This window comes from Adiantum capillus-veneris, chromosome 29 (assembly GCF_014529385.1).
Source record: "Adiantum capillus-veneris isolate H3 chromosome 29, ASM1452938v2, whole genome shotgun sequence".
Classification (NCBI taxonomy): domain Eukaryota; kingdom Viridiplantae; phylum Streptophyta; class Polypodiopsida; order Polypodiales; family Pteridaceae; genus Adiantum; species Adiantum capillus-veneris.
In genome coordinates this window covers 30169064-30188960 of record NC_140959.1, presented here as the reverse complement: position 1 = coordinate 30188960, position 19897 = coordinate 30169064, and the positions used below count along the sequence as shown (strand labels likewise).

General features: G+C 42.2%; 2 protein-coding genes across 6 annotated transcripts in view; one reads left to right on the top strand and one right to left on the bottom strand.

Annotated features, from left to right (window-relative positions):
- Positions 1 to 10890, top strand: part of GNA1 (glucose-6-phosphate acetyltransferase 1) — an 85205-nt gene extending 74315 nt beyond the window's left edge. Inside the window, exon 3 of one of the 3 annotated variants that reach the window (XM_086505676.1) lies at positions 10595 to 10890. In XM_086505676.1, coding sequence (XP_086361802.1) covers positions 10595 to 10720 — 126 coding nt within the window. In that variant the 3' untranslated portion in view covers positions 10721 to 10890. The remainder of the gene's footprint in view (positions 1 to 10594) is intronic. The other 2 variants (XM_086505678.1, XM_086505677.1) reach the window with 2 other exon arrangements.
- A 5463-nt stretch (positions 10891 to 16353) lies between these two features.
- LOC147418980 (uncharacterized) overlaps positions 16354 to 19897 on the bottom strand; it is a 56471-nt gene continuing 52927 nt past the window's right edge. Inside the window, exons 3-4 of one of the 3 annotated variants that reach the window (XM_086505901.1) lie at positions 16864 to 17021; positions 16354 to 16679 (exon numbers count right to left, since the gene is read on the bottom strand). In XM_086505901.1, the coding sequence (XP_086362027.1) occupies positions 16902 to 17021 (120 nt within the window). In that variant the 3' untranslated portion in view covers positions 16354 to 16679; positions 16864 to 16901. Of the gene's footprint in view, positions 16680 to 16863; positions 17022 to 17138; positions 17898 to 19897 lie in introns of those variants that run through there. The other 2 variants (XM_086505900.1, XM_086505902.1) reach the window with 2 other exon arrangements.

Sequence of the window (19897 nt, the reverse complement as noted above, 5' to 3'; positions counted from 1 at the left end):
ACAACCCATGCACATTATACATGAAACATCTAAGAGGAGAATGAATCTGTACAATATTTACAGGAGAATCACAAGGCGCAATCATCAAGAAGAGGTGCCCATTGGCACATCTGCCTCCATACCCACAACCAACAAAGTAGACTCCACCTGCATTCCTTGCAATGGGTGTCGGTACCCAAACTAGTCATGAAACAAGTGTGTCGTATTTTGAGATCTTTCCCTTTCCTTGGTCTTCAATCGACTCCATAGTTAGAAGATTCACATGGGCCTATAGGTAACAAGGCAGGACACAATTTACGTCTAGGCACCTAGATTTGATCATTTCCGTCATAGTAACCTTGGGCTTCTAATTGTCGCTTAGGAATCCAACGTAACGTTTCTTTACATTTCTTGGGGCGAGTGGGGCATCTCTTTGAGGCTTTTGTTTTGAACCAGATTGAGCATCAAAAGTGGTTGTTAACGAAGTTTTAGGGACCCATTTGTATACTGCCCTTGACAAATCACAGTGAGTCTTGGGTGCCTCATTCTTTGTTTCAGCCGCGGAAGTTGAAGCTCTAGAGGGTTGTGCTATAGGGACAATTCTTTCAACCTCTTGGATATGCAATGTTCTATTTTGTGTTCCCTCAAGAGGTGATAAATCAGGGACTGTCGCTTGAGTGGCAGGACTGAGAGTTTGTTTCTGTGTCCTGATACTCCCAATTCTCCAATTGATAGTACACTTGGTTGCAAAACATCTACTTACGTCCTAGTTTTATGTTGCCCTCCATAGCACCTACAGGCATGACCAAAAAGATTTGAGCCATGGCCCCGTTGTCATAACAGACATGAGTGTGCAAGATTCCAAAGACATTAGTTTTCTTCTTGTTAAGACCCTTGACTTGGATGGTACTCTCGAATAAAGATGACTTTTCTAACTGACACCGCACTCCATAGGATAATAGATTATGTTTAGCTCTTATGTCTGATAAAGCGTTATCTAACACTTTTCCATAGGTGCTATTTAACTCGATGGGGTATCGTAGAGGTGGGTTAGAATCTACCAAATCGTCCTTTGATTCATTTGAAATGATCAGGTGCAGGGTGAAAGTCCGTGGGATCTTGTTGTGTTGTAGATTGTGATTTTTCTTCCACTTCTCTTAGTTGTTGAGCTAACTCTCGATTTTGGCTTCTCCTTACAGTACGGCTCAACTTTGGCTTCTCTGCGGCCTCTAATTATGCAATGTCAATGACTTGTGGGCTGCACCACATGACGCTTTGAAGGTATTCACCCCAATTATCTACCAACTTCCAATGAGAATCACATGTCCGCATATAATTGAGCCATTCTGCGGTAGAATTCTTTTTATTTATCCTAGTACATACATTGGCTCGATATCGTCGCCTCTTATATCGCTTAGTCCTCTTGTCTAATTTTTGACTATGGCCGGTCTCTAGTGCAGAGTCGCCAGATGAATCGCTACTCGTGTCTTCTCCTCTCCATGATAGATTGTCATCTAGGGTACCACTGGGCCTTGAATGGTTTGTCCCCACATTTGCACCAATATTTAACTCAAATTCTTTGTCCTCACAGTCAATTTCAACAAATGATTCCGAGACGCTACTGGTTCCAATGTTAGTCAAGCCTTCATTTGGTAGATCATCATAATCTATATGCCTTGATCCTATCATATTTAAAGGTACGAGTTGTGGCACTTGTTCTCCTCTGGTGTTACCCAAGTCGTCCCTCTATTTCCTCAAGTGTCGGTGGTTGCCGCTAGGTGGACCCAGTCCACATTGTCAAACTCAACCATTCCATGTAGAACATCCATATATGGGGAATCTTCCCCAACATCAGTGTCCTTTTTACACGTGTAACAATACTGCAATGGGGCCGAGTGAATTGTGGTGTCAGATCGATGGTCAATTATAAATCTGTTTCCTAGAGGATGTGCTCGATCAGACACAAGATCAACTTAAATGACAGAGTCTTGGAGCTGTAAGTAGACATCGTTTTTAGACCAGTCATGCATCATTTTTTTCTTCCCTCATAAAAGGACGTCCAAATATCATCTCAGATGACATAGTACATCCTTAACAATGAAGGTGTGCCTTACCGTGTGTCCAAGAACCTTGATCTTTAGATCTTCTAGCATCCCAATAGTTTTAACGATAGTCCCATTGGCCATTTTTACCACTATGTTTGTAGTCCCAAGGTGAGGTCTCCCCATAGATTCCGAACAATTTTTAGCTACACTGTTAATCCCAGCGCCCCCATGAAGGATTTCCTTTACAGTTAATCCTTTGGTAGTGATTGGTAAGGTCGCATTGGATTCATCGCCTTCAAAGTATTGTCCCAACTTGTTAACATGTATTTCAACAACAAAGTTCTCATTCACCAGGTTGGGTTGTGGATCTAAGGGTTCCTCCTCTACTGGCACTTCATTAGACCTAGCTATCGATGCAAATTGTGGTAACTCAACTTTCAGTTCTCCATTGAGGAAAGCTCAAAGAGCTAGGAATAGCTCAAGGTCTCCATATAGTTTGATGGTGGTTCTAACTTCTAAAGCCATGAAATCCATCAATTTGGAAATATTTAACAGAACTTTTTGGGCTTCAGTTCCTTGACATGGGGAAGATGGAATCCTCATTTCTTCAATAGGGTCATCTGTAAACATTCTCTCCAACAAGAAGGAAGTACGCCCACTTCCCAATGACTTAAAGTCACTTTCTTCTTAGAGTACACTAGGTATGGCTAGTGGTCTATAGTCTTTGGGAGGTTGCTTTTGTGTAGAAAACATTTTGTCTTTAATTTGGATCTTCCTAGGTGTTGGTTCTAGCTCCCTTTGGGTCTCATCTACCAAACTCCTTAATTATTTGATTTGCTCGATCTTCTCTATAGGGTTTGGGTAAGTTTCGATCTTCTTCCTATGTTCCATCGGTTGTGTCCATTGTGGCTCATCATGATCCTCCTTGTTTTTTTCTTTTCTCATAGTCGTTTTAGTCTCCATGGTTTCACCTGAATCAGAATCATTTTCAGCGTCGTTCATATACACAGGGTCGTTACCAGTCCCTATGTTAGTCTTTGAACTGGGGTTTGACTTTGTTACCTTTTGTGATCTCTTCCTTCGTGTTTTCTTCTTCTTCTTGGATTGGGCGTTTGATGCCACGTCTCTTTCTTCAAGAATATAGTTTTAGTTTTGGAGCATCGATTGTGTGAGTACATTTATTGGTACCACCGGTGTACTTTGTGATGGTGTCTCAGTAATTTCAATGAAGTTCAATGGCGTGATCCTTGGTGCATTTGGATTATTAGGACATTTGGCAATCAAATGATCTATGCCGCATCGATTACACATGAGTATCGGCATTGTAGGTGTGCTCCCTTGATTGGTATCCGCTAGTGTGGCATTCTTTTGTAGTCTAATAATAGGAAACTCAGCTACACGATGTGGACCCCCACACTCATAGCATTGAAGAGGTGGTCTCTTGGCAGTGAGATTGATATTTTGGCCTCTTGCTGCAAGAGCAGCTACTTGATAAACAAGTTTGACTTTTCCTTAGTAGTTCTCCATATAGTATTGTGGACACTCTTCAAGTGCATCCACCCCATAGGCAATATTAGGGTCTATATCTTCCTAACAACCTTCCAAACAAGCACTAGATGGCTCGCAACCCATATGATTCATAAGGGTGACTCTTGGATGCGGGGGATGTGGTCCTTGCAGTGGAGGTGGTAGTAGTGTAGCTTGAGCAACATTTTAGGCTCTAGGAACCATGTGTTGCGATAGTTTTTCAACAGGTGGGGTAGTCATCGATGCAGAAACTTGAGGTCAATCCGTCCAGGCCAAGGGTGGTCTATTTGCCATCACACGTCCATTGTAGATATTTTCATGTTGCAATCCTCGAAGGAATCTATCGAGAAATTGGTTATTGTTGAAACGCTCATTTACTGAACAATGAGAGTTTAAGTGCTTTAGACGACTGATAAAGTCTCTCACTGACTCGCCTTCCTCATGTTCCCTCTTTTGTAGCTGAGATGCTACACCCCAAAGCACACCTTCTCCTATATATTCATTTAGGAACAATCTCTGAAGAGTAGGTTAAATCGTTTTCTCTTCCATCCTTAAGGTCATATACCAATCCCCAACCTTCCCACACAAAGTCAAGCTTAAAGCATTGCTCTTATGTAGTTCGTTGTGTTCTCCTAGGGAATCGCTATTTGTTCAAATACTTCGATGTGCTTTCAAGCATCTTCATCCCCATTGAATTTTTGCGAAAGCTTTGCAATCTGTACCGCTTTACTCCTAGGTTCTCTTTCACTCACGTGACTCATATTCTCCAGAATAGATCAACCTATCTTATGAGAAAATGCTACCAAATCACCTCCTCCCTTATGTGAGGAGGTATGGTCGGTGGAGGCACGTCTGCTGGAATCATATGTGGGACGGGGGTGGTTACTGGCCTTGGCATATATGTAGCCCACGTGGATATGGAATATGATTGGGCATAGGCCCACTCAGATAAGGACTTGAGAATGGCACTTGTGGAGCATATGCTGTTGGTACAATCAGAGGTGTAGGAGCCACGTGTGCATAAGTGGCTACATGCACATACGATCGAGGTTTAGTGGTAGGTACTACGCCACTAGGTAGCGGTATTGCACTAGCCCTAGAGGCCATAGGTGCATTCTCTGTCACGTTCATCACTGGAGTAGGCGCCGCGGTTGAAGTTGAGCTAAATGAGGAAAACTAAAGTTGTTGTTCGTGGGCTCAGACTGCATCGAGACTCCAAGCGAAACGACATATGAGGGGTCCATGGCACTCATCATAGGAGTCTCCATTTGTGATAGAGTAGGTTGTTTGGCCTTGCTCGTATCCAGAAATCTCATGGGACCAGTTGAGGGTACGTTTACGCCTCAATTTTGTCTCTCCGAGTGGATGATGCCATGGAAGACATCACAGATTATTCTTGTTGCTCCTCAATGTTAATGGCGCTAGATGTGGATTGTACAATCTCTATCCAACCTACATGGTAGGAGTGGCAAGAGTATAGATCCGTCACCATCTCAATGTGGAGGTCATATTTTCAGTTTTCATTAAGGAATACCCCTTCTACACTTGACGTGTAAGAGGTCCTTGTGAGGTGGAATATTTTATTTTTTGGTCATTTTTTTCTAACCAAGAAATGGAATATAGCGTGTGATAGCTCAAAACGAGCGTCTCGATCGGAGGGACGTAGTGTGCTTTACAGTCCAAGATTTGGTTACCTTGCGACATAGGAATCTTCAAAATAGTCTATTTCTAGTTGGGACAAGGCTTAAAATGGAAAGGCCAAGGGTGCAAGTGTGAAGGGAAGGGTGAAGGACTTATCCCACATACCCTCACTCCCTCTTGTGGGGGTAGACTATATATATAGTTTTGGGTCTATACTATATCACAAGACTGAGGATTGAGGCATGGGCATGGGCATGGGCTTGGGCTTGGGGAACGGTCCCGATTATTCTTTTAATACGCGGGTTTTTTTTTCGGATTGTTTTTTTTGCTGAAAACAGAAAATGCAGGAAGTTACTGTAAAATGTTGAAAATGCAGATTTTGAACCAAAAATTTAACAAAATACAGAAAACGTAGAGATTTTGATGCGTGACTTGCAAAAACAATCCGAAAATTATTGTGGAGTGCAGAACATTGCACAAAATGCTTGAAATTATTGCAAAAATTACTTCAAGAAAAATAAAAGAACAACAGCCAAACAACAGATCTATAGAAAGCTTCAAAAATTAAAAAACTACAGGAAGGACAAAAAATAGTTGCATCCTAAGCTAAACGCACATCGCTTCCCAGGCAACGGTACCAAAAATGTCGTATCGCAAGGGACTTGTTGTGTGCTGTGTGTGAGCCACTAAGGTTACAAACACATGACCGGTGAGCCGAGAAGCTCACGAACGCAAACGGTGTGTCACTCACTTCTGTCTTTTTGCCGTTGAAGGAATCTCCGGTGTGAAGAGGAAGCCCGTCGTCGTCGCTACTCAACTACCTCGTCACTATGTAAGGTCGCTTGCACACACACGCTCTCAAACACACACACACAACAGGAGTCTAAGTTGTAGAGAAGAAGAGCAAGCAAACCATACATTCAAGAATAAAATAACGCAATTTCGTTCGCTTATGCATGACTTATTGAAAGAATTCAAGGAAGATACCCCTGGTACGACTATCACTTCCTTTTGTAACTACAAAGGAGTAAAACACGTTGTTAGCCTCCTCAAACCCAGCCTGCAAGAGGATAATACACCATCTCTCAGATGCCCTCTAGCCCTCTCCACTCCTTCTCACTCTATTACTTGTTTCCTCACTCCTCCTTCTTCTTTGGATTCGAACTTGGGGAGAGGGAAAGATAAAAGCTATATTATTGTTGGAATTAGGGTTGCAGAGAAACATACACAGCTCGGAGAAGACGAAGGAAGCTCAAGGCACACAATAGAGAGTGTGCTACTTAGTGTGCAATGGAAAGATAGATAGCCCTAGAGTGATGGGCGTATATACAATGTATGGGGGGAAAAACCTCCTAAAGAGGGAAAAAATGCCCCGGCGGTCCTAGTGTGTTCACACACATCACTACCACATGTATATGGTAACAAATCCCCCTTGGAGTGATGCGGTGAACGAGAGCTGGCACATGTGCCCTGAGGACAGGATCACTCCACAAAGGGGAGTAAGCCCAAAGCTTTGCGGAAAGCTTCAAGCTTCTCACGAGACAATGCCTTTGTGAAAAGATCTGCAAGGTTGTCCTGTGTTGGCACATAAGCCAAGCTAATCTCTCTTGCTGAGAGCCTCTCCCTGACATAGTGGTAATGCACCTCAATGTGCTTTGTGGGAGCATGAAAAACTGGGTTCCTCGCAACTGCCAATGCGCTCTGACTGTCAGTGTAGATAGTGTTGGCAATGTCCTGTCCAACACCCAAATCGGCCATAAGGCGTCTGAGCCATACACACTCAACCATAGCTGTGAAGACTGCCCTGTACTCAGCCTCACAACTCGAAGTGACCACAGTAGGTTGCTTCTTGCTCAGCCATGATATACATGAACTGCCAAGCATGAAACAAAAACCACTTGTGGACACTCGCGTGTCAAAACAACCAGCCCAATCTGAGTCCGAAAAAGCATGTAAGTCTGGCGGCAATGATCCCCCCTTAGGATAAAACAAGCCAAGATGTAAAGTCCACTAAGGTAGCGGAAAATTCTCTTGACAGCTTGCCAATGCTTAGACCCTGGGCTATGCATAAATCTGTTGACCTGTGAGACTGCAAACTGAATATCCGGCCTCTTGTTGCATACATAAATGAGGCAGCCAACAGCAGTTTGGTAAAGAGTGACATCAGCAGGATCGCCAGCATCATGTAGACTCAACTTCAAACCTGTTTCCATGGGAGTGGCAGTAGGTTTGCAATCCTCAAGTCCAAACTTACATAGCAATGTCTCTATGTAACTTTTCTGACACAAGGCAATACCACCATCACACTGCTTAAACTCTATTCCCAAGGAATGATGCAACAGCCCCAAATCTTTCATCTTGAAAGTAGCATTCAAATCAGCCTTAAATTCAGCAATATGTCTCTCATTTGGTCCAATGATCAACAAATCATCAACATAAAGAACCACAATGAGAAGTACATCACCCTCATGCTTTACATACAATGTGCTTTCTGTTGGATTGTTACGAAAGCCTTGTTTGACCAAATGAGTGTCAGCTTTCTCATACCAAGCACGAGGAGATTGCTTCAACCCATACAAAGCCTTGTTACATTTGCACACTTTGTCCTCTTGTCCTTTTATGACAAAACCGCGAGGCTGTGTTACATAAAGTTCCTCAAATATGTCACCATTCAAGAAAGCAGTAACAATGTCTGATTGATGTACATCCCAACCAAAATGAGTTGCCAATGCACATAGAAAACGCACAGTAGTCATACGACAAGTGGGAGCAAAAGTCTCTTCATAATCTATGCCTTTTTGCTGTGCATAACCCTTTGCAACAAGTCGAGGCTTATGGCAATCGATCTCACCATCCGGCTTGCGTTTCAACTTGTAAACCCACTTCGTACCAATGGCCTTTTTGCCAGGAGTCAAATCACATAAAGTCCATGTGTCATTTTCTATAAGTGCATCATATTCTGATTGCATGGCAGCCATCCAATTTTCTGAATTCTGTGCTTCATCAAAAGACAGAGGCTCCTCAACCTCATGTAAACTAGACACAGCCAAATCATAACAAGCTGATGCATAAGATGCATGGCGAGAGCCTGAACAAGTACGACTAGACAAAGGTGCATCCAATTTACTGTCACGCAAAGTGTGCACCTGCCATTTTGGCATACCTCTAGCCTGCTCATTTTCAGCCCTTTCCTCATCAAGTACATCATGTACATCTGCATCAGTAATAGGCTGATCCTTAACATTTTCAGAAACCCCCAGAGACTGTATATTTGCCTCATTGGAACTTACATTCGTATTTCCACCACTGAAAAGAGGCAACAAAGTGTCATAAATGTCCTGTGAGTTTACATTACTGTCTCTAGTACATGACAGCAAGGGCTGAACAGAATCTTCCACAAACACTACATCCCGAGAAACCAGAATACGTTTTGTTTGCTGATGATACAACCTGTAACCTTTGCTTTCAGCACTATAACCAACAAAAATACATTTCACAGCTTTATCATCCAATTTTCTGCGTTGCACTTGTGGCACCAAAGCATATGCCAAACAGCCAAAAACACGCATGTGCTCAATAGAAGGCTTTCGATCATGCCATGCTTCATATGGAGTAATAGACTGCAAAGCTTTCGTAGGACACCTGTTAAGTACATAAGTGGCACACATGATGGCCTCAAGCCAAAAAGAATGGGGTAAAGCTTGACTTTTGACTATACATCGTGCCATTTCCGTCAGTGACCTGTTTTTCCTCTCAGCAACACCATTTTGTTGAGGCGTATAAGGCACTGTACATTGGTGTTTTATCCCACGACTAGCCAGAAATGCATTAAATTCATGAGACATATACTCCCCCCCTCGATCGGAACGGAGGGTGCCCATAGTACATTTCGAGACATTTTCAGCCATAGCTAGAAATTGTTTGAAGCACATAAAAACTTCGGACTTCGCTTTAAGCGGAAATACCCATGCATGCCTGGAGTAATCATCAATGAAAGTCACGAAGTACAAGTAATTGCCCAAGGACGGAGTTTGCATGGGCCCACAAACATCATTATACACAAGCTGCAACCTGCATGTGGCCCGAACTGAACCATCCTTTGGAAACTTAGAACCCTGCATCTTACCCAAAATACAGCCTTCACAAACATGTTTGACAGGTGCTTCAAGAGGCGGCAAAGAAGAACCATATCAGATTTCTGCAAACGCAGCAAACTGGGAAAATTCAGATGACCAAACGTGCATGCCAAAGTTTTGCATCTGAAATAGCCCTTGAATCTGCAATAGCATTTGCAAAGTTTTGTCCACACTTGTCATACAAAGTAAGCTTATACAACCCACGGCACAAAAGCCCAGATGCAACAATTTCATCACCAAAACTGAGATCATGAACTGTATATCTGTCATCCACAAATTTGACTACAGATTTTGCTGAACGGATGTGAGGAACAATGGTGCGCTTCACAGACAACGCAATCAATGCATGAGCCTGCGCATCCTTAACATCCCAACGAGCTTGTTCTGCCGTAGGCAAACCAACTCTAACAGCTGCAATTCTTGCAGCAAGACCTGCAACAGCTTCAACATCGCCTACATCCTCAGAACCAGGACGTACATCAATGCCTTGCACAATGTTCCAGACACCCTTTGAGACAAGAACATGTTGCATCATATAAACCCACATAGGGTAGTTGTCCCCATCCAACCTGTCCTCAGCAGGAAACATCTTGAACACATCTGTGTTGTTGTTTTCACCCTTGGTAAATGTTGCACCTGATGTGAGAACTGCCCGAAAATAGGAGAAACGGAGTGGGAACAACCTATGCTATATAGCACAAACCGTAGAAGACTATAAGGCACTTGTTATGCAAAAAACGGCACTGACAGAAATTCTGCACAAAATGACAATATAGCTTGTGCAGTACTGCCTGTAGAGGCCGAAATGAGCCCAAATCAAAATTCTGAGCAGACCAAGCTCTACGAGCTGCCCCAAAATATTTGTCGACTTGCGAACGCTCGCCAAAGCTCACTGGAATCGGAGAAAGTGAGCAGGTGTGTGCTAGAGCAGCTGGCAACTAAGCCCGGGAGGACGTGACCTGCTCTGATACCAATTGTTGGAATTAGGGTTGTAGAGAAACACACACAGCTCGGAGAAGACGAAGGAAGCTCAAGGCACACAATAGAGAGTGTGTTACTTAGTGTGCAATGGAAAGATAGAAAGCCCTAGAGTGATGGGCGTATATACAATGCACGGGGGAAAAAACCTCCTAAAGAGGGAAAAAATGCCCCGGCGGTCCTAGTGTGTTCACACACATCACTACCACATGTATATGGTAACAATTATAGGGAGAGGAAAAAGATATCATGTACGACAACTCCCTAACTCTTGACTTTTTTTGGCAGGTAAACAAAAATGTAGCGGGTATAATATGTATCCAAAAGGAGCATTGGGAGCCACAACTGTATGTTCATTGTTTGTTTACAAGCAAAATTTTAGAGTACTTTCCACCTATCCATATGTTTTCATAGTGCTTTGACATTGTGTTTGGTAGTCACAAACTTCTTGAAGATCTTAGGATAGGCTGGAAATATGAGGATTGTTTGGAAAAGTTTCTATACACTTCATAGTTTTTATCCAGACCTTTTGGAAGTGGTGATTGCAATAAATATTCTCAATACTATAAAGAGTTTGGTATGGACTACATGTTTGCACAACGGATCTCAAGATTATTGTGGATGACCATACTCGTAGACTACTTAGTAAGGGGCTGAGTCATATTCCACTTCATCCCATGAACCCACATTTGGCTTTTGCCGCACTCTTACATTGTTTTGGTTAACATAGCCAATCTACTTAATTTCGATAATAACATTCGGTCTCAGCTTTATGATACATTGCTTGGAGGGTTTAAACATAAACTCTCTCTCCTACCCGCCTCCCGGCTTTAAGGAGGAAACTAGTTGGATCATTCCTGAATCAATGGCACGACTTAATATGCTAAAAGACCATTGGTTTGTTGTAGGGTTAGACAAAGCACCCAACATACCAACGCTGATTTACAAATGTTTGGCTAAGATTGCAACTGAACGAAGACTACTTGGTAACAAATTTGAGCCTAGCGATATGCCAATCTATAATACAATTAGCTTTATTAAGGAGTGCCTTAGAGCGTTCGGATACACAGCAACCATGGATACAATACCCATTTTGTTTCCTACATATAAAAGCCACAAGCACAAATTTAGGTGGATCTCTAATGCTTCAAACTGTATATTACGCATGCTACTGTTGACACCATTACTGGGTGTCTAAATTTAGTTGTACAAGATTTTGAAAGGATTTGTGCTGTCAAGAAACAAACGTATAGAAACTTCCTTACAATTTGTAAGGAGGTTTCTACATTTTGGTTGGTTAAGAATTTTACGAAGGTTTTTCTCAATCTACCTAGAAAAATTATTCATCTTTACACTGCTGATATCACGTAGTGCTATGAGAACATTCCTCTTATTGGTCTTATTGGACTTATTGATGTATTGAACAAATTTATTAAAATGGTATTTGATCAAAGAAGAAAGGAGGGATATTTCAGTATCTCTATGATCAAAGAACCTAGGTGGATAAAACAATCCACTAAGAGAATACCGGCCCATTATGGATTGGGTGAGTTGGTCGATCTTATTGAATGGATACTATTAAAATTGTTATGTCATGTTAGGTAACTCATGTTACAGGCAGGTACATGGAATCCCTATGGGTTTTTCTTGCTCTCCTATCATGTGTAATATGTACTTAGCATACTTTGAATTCAAATGGGTTTTCAAAATGATGGAGCAACCTGAAACCTCAAAATTGCTTCAATCATTTGAACAACACTTTTCAGTACATGGATAATATCTTCAACATTAATAATCCTTGTTTTGACGCAATTGTCAAAGAGGTGCTTAAGATTGAATTGACTCTCTTGGAAGAAATTGCCATATGCAGAGTATCGTAAGGTCACGAAAACAAAAGTAACACTAATACCGCCATACACTAGGGAATTTACTACAAGATATTTGTGGAAGAGAGCAATGGATTCAATAGAAAAGATCTCATTTACACCATTTGTACGTTTTTGAAAAACAGACCATGGCTTAGAATAAGGACAGACATTGATATTCTTATCACACTAATGAGGCAATAGGCTCATGCTCTGTGGGCCTACTATCTCATGGGATCTGGATCTTGGGTTTGGGCCGGCATACATAGCACTATTAGTGACTACATCGGTAAGAATCTAGATTGTTTGCCTTGAACAGGGAAGGTTTCTCGGCCTATTGACTAGACTGGGGGTAAAAAACAACACCCTCACTATTAAAATCCCTAGATGTAAAATTCCAAGGCTACTCTAATGGGTACATAGGTTTCCGACTCAATCAAAAAAAATTATTTTTTATTTTTAATGCGTCTTGTTGTTTACCAAGATTTGGCATTTGTTCGGGGTGCACTCAGTTAAGGAGGAGACTCCTAGCGTGATTGGTATAGCCACTTACCGTCATGTGACGGCATTTATGAGGAGGGGTCTTCTCACCTACAGGATACAAGTATCCAAGCGATGCAGACTCGCGTAAAACGAATGCATGGAAATTTCCTTGCATTCAACACCGCAATATGGCATGTGGGACCTGGAACGTAGTTGGCTGCATTACATCCTCCATGGTGGTAGATGGATACACATCTGCACAGCAAACTAACTCCCACTACTTAAAGGGGAGGTGAGTACTTGTGAAGTACTCACTTAGTGCCTGTGAGTGTGTTTCAGAGAGAAAACCTGCTTTTGAGTAGGATTAGCACGGCACTCCGCACTATGGAAAAGGGGAATGCGATTGTCAAAATTGCATCTTCTAAGGTTGGTGCTTATTGATTTGTTTGCGGAAAAATTCATAACTTGCGGCATTTGTCGGTTGCGTGATCTTGAATACCTTCTATAGCACAATTGGGATGCCCAGTGAGAGAAGGAGAGAGCATTTTTATGAAATCAAGCCAATGCCCAATAGATCAACTTCCTAAGTCATCATTCTCCCACATTATCCATACATCCTCACAACCTCACTCCTACATTTATCAAAAACAATTTAATGATAATGAATATTACAAATAGATAGTAAACCAAGTGTCTAAAAAGAAAATCTTCCTTTGAACTTTACCAATCATAGCTTTGCCCATCCAAAGGAAAGATGGCCTTGTGTGTGTGTGTGTGTGTGTGTGTGTGTGTGTGTAACACTTTTCGCTCATTCTTACTTGAAAACAATCAAGGGGGATGGAGCAAATGCAAACCCTGCAATTCGCGAGTTGATGGCCTCCTTCCTCAAAAGGGGTATTAACCTCCTATGGCATGCTTCATAGCCTTGGAGCGCTTTCTCAATCAAGGTCCTACCCCATTGAATCATCATGATTGCGCCACACCTTCCCACCACTAACCCCCTCTAAAGCCATAGAGATTTTGTACTATTTTTCTAGGTACTAATGGCAAGTGTATAAAATTATCTCTCTGTGTATGTTCATTTTCTTGATCGATTTGATGGTGGTGGTGGTGTTGCATTGTTAGTCTCAATGTACTTTCTTTTAAAGTGATATTATTGTAGTGTAGTGGCTTGTTAACTGAGGTCCAAATGTTTTAAAGTGAGTTTATAATATTCATTAAAACTCACATACACCATATGTGTGGTTACTTGTTGGACTTATATAAGTACATCTCGCCTCTCATGTTCACATCCACAACTTTTGTAGCACACATTGATCTCTCTCTCTCTCTCTCTCTCTCTCTCTCTCTCTCTCTCTCACACACACACACACACACACACACACACACACACACACATCACCTCCCTCGCGCAGCTATCTCCCTTCGATTGCTCCCACCTCTCTCTATACCCCATCAAACTACATCCCTCCCTATCCCTCTATCTAGTCGAGCTTTCCTTCCACCTCCCACCCTTCCTCTCCACCATGGCAATAAATATCATGGCCCAAGGTTAAACTCATTAAAAATACTTTCCAAGGAGTCCAAAAAGCCCTAGAGAGAGAGAGAGAGAGAGGACTACCTTCATAGAGAGCTCCCCACAATCAGAGAAGAACAAGGTCGCCCCATTGTTACAGTATGTGTCAAATGGTCAAAAGTATTTGCAAGAGTAGGAGTGGGAGTATGACCAGTGCTGCACAGAGCTATAACTCACTATGGCTGGCAATGCATGCTAGTCGAGAAACGATATTAGACACAATCAAAGAGGATAGAGATCTGGGAGGTAGATGACAGCATCCACCAATTTCTTGGTCTAGCCAAGATTTATGGGTTGGGCCACCATATTCAAGAGACTTATGAGATACTGGAATGTGACTTGCCCTCCTACCCTTAGCTTCCACTTGTGCTTGCCTATGTAATGGCTCTGCTGGATTGTCTATTTTTGAAGGGCATGCTCAAAATTTTGGATCAAACATCTACACTTCAAAAACCTTCCCTACATATATCACTCTATATGGATTTTCCCTTCATTCTTTTCCTGTGTGAAGTTTTCTAAAAAAATGTAGTCATTGAGAGAGTGCGAGTCTTCAAAAAAGAGATTTTGGATTACTTTCTTAAGCAAAAATGTCAAGGCATTAATCTAGCAAACAAAGGGCTCTCAAGGGCATTCACTTTCTTCTTAATGGTGCAATATAGGGACGTTCATGATATCTCACATGGGAGACGATTATGTAAAACAATCAAGGAATAGATTACCAATAAGAGAACTCTTCATTTCTCATTGAAAAATCTTATGACATTCAAGGAAGGTTAGTAGCACCGACAACAATTTCATGCATAGTGTACGAGTTTCCCAAGCTTTTACTCAAAAATGATTTGTAGTGTGTGCATCCATCAAGCTTTGAGTATAGGAAAATTCTTGATAATAAGAGAAGAACTTGCCCATGTTCTTTTAAATGCAGGTGCTTGCACCCTATTGATTGGAGTGTAATCAAAGTTTTTGCACTACTTCAAGAAGTAAGATGTTGCCACAAAGCATCAAAACAATACAAAAGGATATCATCAATTTCTAATTTTCTTTGTAGTCTTGTTACGTACTTGATGTGTGTGTGTGTGTGTGTTCTCAAACGATACAATATGATGGTTATCCAAACTAACACATCCTCAATCTTCCAACCATTTTACCAAAATTTTGATAGACTAGTCAAATAGTTTGAATTTTTGTCCCCCATAAGAGAGAATGTCTTATAGTACAAACTTATTTAAGAAGCCTTTAAAGAGCTAAACAGGTTTTACTTTCATATCAACCGTGTTTGAGTCTACCTTGCTCACCCTCATTTTCTCCAAGAACTTCCTTTGTCCACAAAACATTTTCTTCTTGTTCTGCAAAGTGTCTTTCTCCAATGCTCTCCTAGAAAAATAAGGTGCCATAAATGGAAGGTACACATTTTTGTCCCAGTCTAAAAGGCAAGATGAGTTGGGAAAGTAGGGGCAAGAAATTAAAAAGGTGCCATAGGAAGGAAAACAGTGTCAAAAGATGACAAAACCCGCCTCATGAACTTTTTGAAAAGCGTTGATTAGAGAATATCTTGAACCAAAGTTTATTTTATATTTTTGTTTTATAAAGTCTAGGACGGCAAAAAAGGTATGAATTCAACCTACATTCCATATTTGATATCTCAAATATTGTTTACATCACTCAATGCAAGATCTGTCCCCAAATGTGGAGCATAGACATGGAAAGAGTGAGCTATTTCATCTTGAAAGCTATTCACATTCCTTCGAAAATACATTGCACGGATATCACACCGGACATTAAGACAATGCAAATTTGGTTTTACAACGTTTTCAATCTCCATCAACACCATTTATGGCTGTAAGAGGTGCCTTGTAATTGAAGAATTATTTGAATTGAATGACCCAAGATTTTAGAAGGAAAAAGTGTGAAGTCTCCCAAGACAAATATATGGAATCAAGGCTGTGCAAAGTGCAGAGCGTAGAGGAGATGAAAGGTGAAAGGCGGTTGGAAAGTCGAAGAGTGTATCGGAAATGAAACGAGAAGAGTTTCAACCACCTATAAAAGAGAAATCTAGGGCGTGATAATAAAAAAAAATTCAATTGCATCTCTCTCTCTCTCTCTCTCTCTCTTTGACATGCACATTCATTACATGTTGGGTGTTATTTCTAAATGTAAGCCATTCTCCAGAGGGAATATCTAACAAATCCATTCAGCTTACAAGAGTAGAGCCAATAGACGTAGATTGGCTCCATTAACCCCTTGTCGCACAATTGTTTGGCATCCAGCAGGAACTTTACTGTCTGTGGTTGTCACTGTGGGTACAAGGATAATGTATAGCACACTTATGTCCGTCATAGCAACAATCCGCCTGAGTCCTGAACATTATCCACATAGAGCATGGGTCTTCAAAGAATATTTCTCTTTTTTGGGCTATGGTGTCTTTCTACCTCCTGTCCTCTCTGCATAGCTAATCAAGGAGAATGTCAGCCCACAGTAAACTGAGCACAATTTCTTTTAGGCCAAGATACTATAGTACCGAGAATGGAATCAATAATTTTGAACAAATCAATCTCAAATTTGGCCTGACATGATATACCAAAGTTAATCAGTGCAATACGACATCATCCTCAGAAGACAACAAAAGAACTCACCAATTCAACCCTCAAATCTTCTTCAATATCTCTGGCCATCAGTGTAACAGATCACCTTCCTTTGTGATAATGGTAGACTTGGTCTTGTATTCTGGATACTTCTTTTCAATAAACAAACCATCATTGGCGATGATCCACTCATCCTCAGGGTCAATAAACTGTGAACATCATAACTAGATTAAATGCATTACAGCTAAGGCTACTTCAACATCTTGAGAGAACACTTGAAATTAAAAAGGCACCAAAAATGCTGTCATCCATCAGAAATCAGAAGCAAACAAATGTACATATTACATGACTCAGATGATACATGTCCCCATGATCCTTGAGTTCCCACGATGGTTTTATACATGTCTGGTTTCTTGGAGTCCTGGGCAGCTACCTTTGCCTCCTACAACTGCTGCTTTCTTTCCTCAGCCGCCACTTCATAATCATTACAATTGGCAAATGGTTGCTAGTTTTATTACTGCACTTATTTGGACACCAAAGTCCACATACATTGTAAACTTCAGCATCTCAGGATCCTTAAGGCAGTTTCCTACCGAGCCTCTAAGGATCCGTGAGGCACTTTCCTGTGCACCTTTCGCAAGTGTGGTACATTGGTTATCCCAGCTCCCACTTGAATAACGCATCTCAAGTTCAAGATCTATCCCGTAGGCAAGACAGATATAACTGGCAGTGAAAAAACCCCTGAAATGTAACATGTGTACAAACCACAAGGGGGAAACAGGGGACGTAGATTGACAACTAAAGGGAGATACAATCAAAAAGTGAGTAATGGATGACTGTAGAGGAGAGCGAGAACAGAAATAGGCCACCGGACTCATGCAAGTGAGAAGTCAAAAAACCTTGCTCGAGGATCTCCGATTTCTGAATCTGCAACTGGACTCCAGCAGTTGACCAATGTCCACCACAAACCAGGTCTACATACAAATCAAACCCACTGCCCAAGAGAGGATCCCATCAAACTTGCCGCAGGACCAGCTGATGAAGAGCCATGGAGGAGAATCCAACACTAAATCTTGCATAAAAATCTGCACTTCAGCAGGACAAGGGGATGAAGACCATGAGAAAAGAGCGCATAAAAATCTGCAACCCCGAAGGTCAAGCCAATTTCAACAAAGCAGGACAAGTCTTCGAAGAAAGAGACCGCAAGTCCCACTACAGGACCACCAATCCCTCCCTAACCAATGCTCCAAAAACAGGGGAAACAAACAAGAAACAAGAACACAACACGCAAAGAAAACAGGCAGTCACAAATCCACCACCCCCCACAAACCCACCCACCCCCCCATCCCCCCCCAACGCAAGCATACAACCAACACTCATGCACAAGCAATTCGCCAACCAAACACCAAGCACCACACACAAAAGAAAACAAAATTTCACAGGCAAATCAACACTCAAGCAGACAGAAACCTGCATATGAACGGAAAAACCACCATACAAGAGGAACCATTGCAAGAGAGCAGCAGGAAGGGAAGAGGGTTGGGAGGGAGGTCAAACCTGCAAGATCTGCAGCCCAATTCTAAGGCACAGTAGAATCCCCAAGGACCCTAACAGGTTCAGGAGATGTAGGTGGTATGTCTGCCGAAGAAGATGGCACAATAAAGTCCCCCAAAACCCTAATGGGTTCAGGAAATAAAGGTGGTATCTCTGCCGAAGAAGATGAATCTGTGGTGCAGCCCTGAGTCTTTAAAACTGTCTGAGCCTCTTCTTTGCTCCTCTCTCAGCCTCTATCCTCCTAGATCAAAATTATACCTCCTGTCCCTCCTCCCTATATGTCTGCTATCTCTGCTCTGGACGCTCTATCCTCCTAATGTATCCCGCTGCCATATCTCCTGCTCTGCCACATACAAAAGAGTGTCCTGGTAACCCAATAAAAATCTCTCTTTGCTGTAATCACCTCCATATATAGTGGGGAGATGAACTGAGGCAGATTCTTCACAAGAGAGGGGTGAAGACTCAATCCAAGGGTGGGGGTGTCAACATCATCTAATGGTGCTCCATCCTCACGAAAAGTGCGGATGAAACTCTGGTAGTAATCCTAGAAATGACTGCAACTGCTAGACTCTCGCCAAGGCTAGCTAGATCCATCACCTGCCTCCATCTATACAAATGATAGTAAGCTCTGTTGAAGCTGAGGGACTCTGTGTCAATGCTAGACTAGCCTCATCTGATGTCTCAAACTGGACCTAGTGCACGAGAAAGCATACTCTAAGGAAATCCAAAGCTGTCTTGCTGACAGCCTTTCTCCTACCACTAACTGCTAGACTCTCGCCAAGGCTAGCTAGATCCATCACCTGCCTCCATCTATACAGATGATAGTAAGTTCTGTTGAAGCTGAGGGACTCTGTGTCAATGCTAGACTAGCCTCATCTGATGTCTCAAACTGGACCTAGTGCACGCGAAAGCATACTCTAAGTCCAAAGCTGTCTTGCTGACAGCCTTTCTCCTACCACTTTGCACACCAAACAACATGCGTCTAATGTGGCCATCGAATTGTGAATGGAGCTAAGTGTATCCACTGAAGAAGAAGAGACTTGTCTCCAATGAGTTGTATCAAGAGTGCCTCGTAAATTGATGCAGGTGTCACACCAAGCTCTTGGCGAACTTCGCAAAGATCATCACTAATGAACCTCTTTAATCTTGAGCCGCAACAACACTTGCAACCTATTACCCGTAACCCTGGGTGAGTGCGTGTGACGAGGATGCAGCTTGAAGATGTTCCACCGGCCACAACTAAGGTCTTTGCAATAGATGAAGTCTATCAGGTGAGTGTGTTGGGGCTGAAAAGCACGGAAGGCAGGTATTGTTGCATGAGATGAGGGATAGGTTGACTGCAGCTGCAGCAAAATGTAGCAAACTGCTCTTGTGTGGGGGCCAGCAAGGATAAGCAGGTGATGAGGGTGGCTGGAAGACAGGAGACGGGTGCGAATTGGAAGAGCAGTGAGGGAGTATCACATGTAGTAGGCAGGGCCTCACAGGGGCTGCTTCGCTTATCAGCAGGGGCTGCGCGAGGTGAAAGCATGCA